Source organism: Impatiens glandulifera, chromosome 5, assembly GCF_907164915.1.
Source record: "Impatiens glandulifera chromosome 5, dImpGla2.1, whole genome shotgun sequence".
Taxonomy (NCBI): Eukaryota; Viridiplantae; Streptophyta; class Magnoliopsida; order Ericales; family Balsaminaceae; genus Impatiens; species Impatiens glandulifera.
In genome coordinates, this window is record NC_061866.1 from 27,718,576 (window position 1) to 27,725,469 (window position 6,894).

The 6,894-nt window shown below is 35.7% G+C and overlaps 2 protein-coding genes across 3 annotated transcripts; one reads left to right on the top strand and one right to left on the bottom strand.

The window, feature by feature from the left end:
• Nucleotides 1–210: 210 nt before the first annotated feature.
• Nucleotides 211–2,466, bottom strand: LOC124939166 (coiled-coil domain-containing protein 1-like). Its single transcript, XM_047479672.1, has 6 exons — nucleotides 2,367–2,466; nucleotides 2,102–2,194; nucleotides 1,282–1,473; nucleotides 765–1,180; nucleotides 459–677; nucleotides 211–390 (listed from the first exon to the last, which is right to left on the bottom strand). The coding sequence occupies exons 1-6, from the start codon at nucleotides 2,464–2,466 to the stop codon at nucleotides 211–213; spliced, it is 1,200 nt and encodes a 399-aa protein (XP_047335628.1).
• On the top strand, nucleotides 2,369–5,679 carry LOC124938245 (protein KTI12 homolog). Of its 2 annotated transcripts, none has more exons than XM_047478654.1 (3): nucleotides 2,369–2,595; nucleotides 3,912–4,047; nucleotides 4,448–5,679. In XM_047478654.1, exon 3 carries the CDS (start codon nucleotides 4,499–4,501, stop codon nucleotides 5,381–5,383), a length of 885 nt encoding a protein of 294 aa, XP_047334610.1. In that variant the 5' UTR covers nucleotides 2,369–2,595; nucleotides 3,912–4,047; nucleotides 4,448–4,498; the 3' UTR covers nucleotides 5,384–5,679. The 2 variants fall into 2 exon arrangements, with proteins under 2 accessions (XP_047334610.1, XP_047334611.1); XM_047478655.1 differs by having other exon boundaries at nucleotides 4,460–5,679.
• The last annotated feature ends 1,215 nt before the right edge of the window (nucleotides 5,680–6,894 follow it).

Genomic DNA, 6,894 nt, shown 5'->3' on the forward strand with positions numbered 1-6,894 from the left:
TTACTAGATCATTGAGTTTAAAAATTTTTCCATTAGGGTCTGTGTAGTTCCCCAATTTTGTGGACTTCTTCTTTCTCCGAAACTGCTTTCCCAAAAAATTTGTTGGAGTCATTTTTAATACATCATCATCCTTCTTCTTCTCCAACTCCTGATCACCATCCTCTTCTTGGCCAACTCCTCCTTCCTCTTCTTAGAAAACTCCACCTTCCTCTACGTGCCCAACTCCTTTTTCGTGGCGAACTCTTTCTTCTTCGTGGCCAAATCTTCATTGTCGTCCATCTTCAACTCAACCTCCTTCTTTTTCAACTCATTCAGGACATCAACATCATCATCTTTGTTTTCCTTCTTTTCCAAGTCATTCAGAACATCAACACCATCATCTTTGTTTTCCTTCTTTTCCAAGTCATTCAGAACATAACATCGTCATCTTTGTTTTCCTTCTTTTCCAAATAATCAACATCAACAATATCTTCTTTCTTCTCCAATCCATCATCAACAAACACATCAGCAATATCTTTTTTCTTCTCCAATCCATCATCAACAAACACATCAACATCTTTGTTTTCCTTCTCAACATCAACATCAGAAATATCTTTGTTTTCCTTTTCAACATCAAAATCAACATCAACAATTTCGTTGTTTTCCTTCTCAACATCAGCATCAACAATATCTTCTTTCTTATCCAATCCATCATCATCATCAACATCAACATCAGCAATATCTTCTTTCTTCTCCAACCCATCATCATACAACCCATCAGCAACATCTTTGTTCTTCTCCAACCCATCAACAACATTTTTATTCATCTCCAACCCATCATCATTCAACCCATCATCAACATCTTTGTACATCTCCAACCCATCATCATTCAACCTATCAGCAACATCTTTGTTCATCTCCAACCCATCATCATGACTCTTCAACTCCAACTCCTTCTCCACTGAATCTGAATCGACATTTTTCTGTTGTTTTATTTCACTCAATAATTTGATTATGTGATTGAACATAACACGTTGATCCTCTTTGATGATCTTCATTTCAGTTTTAAGCTCATTTACATCCCTTGTCAGCTCCTTCATATCCTTTCTCAGCTCATTAAACTTGACATCATGTTGGGCTTGAGTCACTCGTTTGTCTTGGCTAGTTGAAGAATTGTCTTCGTTAGTTTGAGGAGTCGTCGCTGAAGGGACATAACTAGATTCATCACTAAATGACCTCTCGGTCCTCTTGGCTAGTGTGATTTTGGTCTTCTCTTCTTGGGCGCCGGTTTGGAAGTATTGCCATCTTTATTCTTTCTCTTCCTACCATCCACTTCAAATAATTCATTATAAATGTAGCCTCCCATATCTTCAAAGTCTTTCCCACAGTAGTTCCCCTTCTCCTCCTCCTCAAACTCATCAATCTTGTTAAACACATTGCACTTCAGGAGGGTAGTGGATACTTCCTGGACGGTGTTGGTGTTGCTCTTGGAGGCTGTATAGAGCAATATTTTTGGGCATGTAGGTTGTTCTCGGTCATATCCGTAAATTTGGGGACAAATGTCTTGATAGCCTCATATGTCCAAATTTGGAAGCCTATTGCGAACCCACTAATAGTATAAGCGATATCATAGTTCCCCTTGCAGGTTTCCCTCTTGACCATATATACCTCATGGAGATGTTTAATGTCTTTGTCAATACCCTTCAGGGTTGAATTGAAGAACACATTTTCCATGGAAATTGAAGAAACACCTCCATGTCCTCCACCATGCTGAAGATTTTCAAATTGATCCTCCTCCGATTATCAGATCTGAAAAAACACTGGTAAATCAGGTTTATGAGCCCCATCTTCCATGAATCCTCCTTATCATAGCACCGGAGGAAAGTTGTTTAAACCTCATTCACTCTAACAATCGTTTTGTCCCTAAAATATTTGCGGACTAGAGGTGGACATTCTTCAACGACCCAGTTTTCGACCATATGAAATCTTCAAAATTGAGGTCTGTGACCAAGCATATTCCTTCATGCCCTAGAAGAGCTCCGGACCATTGACCAAAAACTTATCCCCTTCTCCATTTCAGCATGCATGCAAGGAAAACGATAGAAAAACGGGCATAACTCACCTAAATGATGAAGACGTTCCGGCGTTGTCTCGGGTAGTTGATCAATCGACTTCCTTCCTTTGTTGCTTCGCTTGGTCAGGTCGGGGGAAAAAACTGAAACAAGGAAAGGGAGAGAAAAGAAAAAGAAAAAAAAATTAAAAGAGAACCCATATTTTATATTTTTTTTGTTTGAGAGATAAAAAAGACAAATATTATGTGGCCTATGTTAAATTTAGAAATAAATTATCAGGTTATTTCGTTAAATTTCCTATAATATCCCAGTAACACTGTTCTGCCGCCGCATCTTCAAAGTCCATTCTTTCTTCTACAAACCCCGAATCTAACACCTCCTCCTCAAAAACCATCTCAATCTGTCTCTCCACCATAGACAAATCCCTCGTGGCCGGCTAGCAAGAAGGATACGATTATTTCAATTGATGCGCACGAATCCATTTGTTGCAGGATCTGATTGCAAATGACATCGGAGGAGAAGGAGAAGAAGAAAAACGACAACGGTGGGTAATTTCGTCTTCAAAATTTCAAAACCAGTTTTTTCCTAGTTTTTATCGCACAAGGTTTTTTTAGGCAAAAACCCAGGTAAAACCCCATTCCTCAAACGAGCCCTAGGAGAGTTTGGTTAACTGTACTGTTTACATGAATGAATTTAGTCGAATATAGATGCATAACTTTATACAGGTACCGATAATTAGTTACATAGAACGGCAAACAAGCTTCATTCTAGTTTCTTCTTTGTGGAAAACTTTTTGAAAGTTAGGTATTCCCATCTTCGTTCACAAAAAACCGCATACACACATTTATAGGCAGAGGCCGGGTAAAATTAAGTACTTCACTCTAGAAGGGTAGAGTTTCGTCATAAAAATAGTGTATGTTTCTCTTTAAAAAAGTTTAAAGCTTGTATAACAGACCATTGTTGCAAAATGTTATTATGTTTCTCCGACCAGCAGTCGATCCGGTTTCTTATTCTCTTCTGATCTGAATCTCGTATCATATTCCTAGTACAAAATGAATCTAAATATACCAAGAATAGGAAAAACTTCAAATCAAACATGTATCCTTAATTTACTTTATTTAATGATCATATGCCATCCCATATATTTCTAGGAAAACCACATAGATCTATAGGCTTAGGATTGTAAACTTTAGGAGCTGTCTTGTCTTGTTAATTCCTTTTAATTGCTGGATGTGGCCTGTCTTGTTTCTCTGATTAGTGAATGTAGAAATCAGTAACACTCTTAGTCACTTAGATTGAGCAAGAATGAGATTTGAACAACTCTGATTTGTGAATGTAAAAATCAGTAAGACTATTAGTCACCTTGATTGAGCAGGAATGGGATGAAGAAAGAAGATTGTTAGGAAGTTAATAGTGAGAGAGATGCCATATTCAAATAAAACTTTTTTTGTTTAGGATTGTAAGACCACCTTAGGAGCAAGGAAAATAACACATTCTTCTGACACAATTGGTAACTCTGATTGAACTGGTTGCGTAACACCCACTTTAAGTCGCAAAAGGGATGCATGAAATGCCAAATGAATGCGACAAACAATGGAAAATTGTAGTTTGTAAGCAACCTTGCCTACCTTTTGTATGATATTGAAAGGACTGCATTATTTAGTTGCCAATTTCATGTTCTTCCTCGATGCTATTGTGACTTATAGGAGGGTTGCATTTGAGGAACATCAAACTACCCACTTGAAATTCTTGTTTCACCCGATCTTTTTCAGCTTGTTGCTTCATCATGTTGTGCTTGACAAAGATTAAAAGATAACTTGTAGTATTATTGATAAGTGTTCTTCATGTTCTTCTGTTTAGGGATTGTATACTAAATTATCATTGGAAAAAACTAGTATGATTTTCCCCAGAAGATTTCATTCATCAATGCTAGCAAGTATCCGGTGCATTTGATAATCAAAATCACGATCTTATTGAAAATCGCCAAAATAAATTTGTAAGTGCTTTGTTTTTTGGTATAAGATTGTTACTAAATCTCAGATTATTAGTGTGATTTTTGTTGTTTCATTTGATGTACAAATCATTTTCTAAATTTTCAAATTGCTGTTTATGTTTGCCTAATTTTTCTACATCTCCAAATTACAGTTTATTTGTTCGCTTAATTTAATATATAGATATTTTTTTCTGGAACATGATGAGATTATTTTTTTGGATCATATGATTAAATCATTATAATTTTTACTAACATAACAAATCTAGATTTTCGATAAATTATTATTAACATTAAAATATTTTATACAAAACCCGGTCTAATCCGTTACTCTTTTGCAAATAACTTCTTCATATAGTTTAGGTCATAATAAAATATAATCATGAACTTGATATTGGCTTCATAGTGTTGTAAACAGGAAAAGCTGCGGAGAGAGAAAAGCTCATCTTCTCTACTCATGGCTTTAGTCGTTATCTGTGGACAGCCATGTAGTGGTAAAACAACAGTAGCAACAAGCATATACAAAGCCTTAGAAGAATCAGAATCCAAACCTACAGTCAGAATTGTGAACGAAACATCCCTTCATCTAGATCGCAACAAAAGTTACGCTGACATGCCTTCTGAAAAGAATCTTAGAGGAGTCCTTAGATCCGAAGTGGATCGATCCTTATCCCGAGATAACATCGTTATAGTTGATTCATTGAACAGCATCAAAGGTTACAGATACGAGTTATGGTGTTTAGCTCGAGCATCAGGAACAAGATACTGTGTCGTTTACTGCGATGTCAATGAAGACGACTGTAGAATCTGGAACGAAGACCGCCGCACAAGAGAAGAACCCTCGTACAACGACAACATACTTGAAGATCTCATAAGAAGATTCGAAACTCCAGATAGAAGAAACAGATGGGATTCTCCACTTTTCGAGTTATCATCATCTGAAGTGATTCCAGACATTGTATCGTATTTAACAAAAAAGGTTGATTCGAAAACTAGGGATGTTAAGATTTTACAGCCGACTATTGCGACACAAACTGCACGATCGTCAGATGCGAATTCGCTTTATGAGATTGACCGGGCTACTTTAGAGGTGATTAGTGGTATTATGGAAGGTCAATCGAGGGCAATTGGGGGGGTAATAAATGGAGTTGTTTTGGGAAATGGATTGTTGACTGTGAATATTTCAAGAACAGTTGGGCTACCTGAACTGCGGAGGCTGAGGAGAACGTTTATAAAGTTAACGGGACAATCGAGCTTGAGTGGACCTCCACCTCCGGTTGATGCTGAGAGCTCGAAGAGGATGTTTGTTGATTATTTGAACAGAGAATTAGGAACGGCCTGATCTGAAATGAGAGTTTCATAGTCCTTTGAAGCCACAAACAGTAATATATGTGTTTTTATTAGTCATGTTATGGCTCATTGTTCAATTGTTTATGTATTTCAATCTGAAATATGGCTAATCCTTTTTTGTTAAATCATGGTTTGGATCTGCTTTTTGTTACCTAGACTTGTCAAAAGTACAAACTATCATCTTAGTAATATTGAGAACAGTTTGCATCAAGAGCAGTACAATGATCTTATTGTTAGTGATTCATTTAATCTTGTTTGAAGAAAAAGATAACTGACATTTTGAGGCCATATATATCTCCTTTTCTTCTTCCTCATCTTTTCTCTCTTTTTTTTAGTAGTACAGTTTTTTAATGTGAATTGTATATGAAATTATTGATTTTTTAGGTAAAACTCTTGGTACATAATCTACATTTAAAAATATTTCCGCTTTTGTTGGGTTATGCTAGCTTCTTTTTTTCCTTAAAAAAACCTATTTTCAATGTCCTCCAAGACTAGAGACAATCTAGATGTCACTAATGGTTGTGTTAATTTTCCAATGTCATGGCTGTATCTGGTTTCTCATGTAAATCATTAATTCATCCAAAAAGGTCTATCCTCTTTTCTAACCTAACGACAACAAAAGGTGAATATTAACCCTAAGTTCTTGGATTCGAGCCAATACGCTTGGTTTGCGGGCTACATAATTAAGCCGTTGCCACATTTCCCCCCCAAAAAAAAGGACAACTTCTATGCATGGCTTTTGTGTCATCCACTTCTTCATCATAGATAGTGTTTATATGTCTAATTGTACAATAACATGATTATCAATTACGACCTTGGAAAGTTATTCTTTCTATGCATGTCTAGCTAATCATAAGTGGAGTTTCATAACGATCGGGGATAAGAATGATAATTAAAAATCGTTATGACGGTATCCGAGTCGAGTCGATTCAAACTGATTAAGACCAATCTTTGTTTTGACTGAGAATTTAAAAAAACTCAAAAGACTTTAAACGGAGATTAAAAGGATATAGTAATTTTTTTGTCTCACTACTATCCCGTCCGTATAAATGATATTATATATTTTATATTAATATATAAATAAATATATTTATATTATAACTTTTAATATAAAAATAAAGGAAAATTTTCGAACCACCTAAACTAATTAAATCAATATAACCTAAACTAAATAAATAATTAAAATCATCAATTTTCCTACAATGTAAAATAATATAATTGATAGTGACGAAGTAATTAAACATGCAAGAATTAACTAGATCAGTAATATCTGGAAATTGGATGAAATGACCCTAAAGATGAGGCATTTGCCTCCGTGGTCACCCTATAATTAAAATTGATCTGGTGACCACTTTATTTATTTTTAGACGAAATTACCCTTTTCGCGTAACGCGAAGTGAATTAGGTTTAATATAAATACTCAATTTTTTTTATTTCCTTCATTTCGTTTCTCTCTCTTCTCTCTCTGTTCTTGTTCGTCGGCGGCGGCGAAAACTTCGGCGA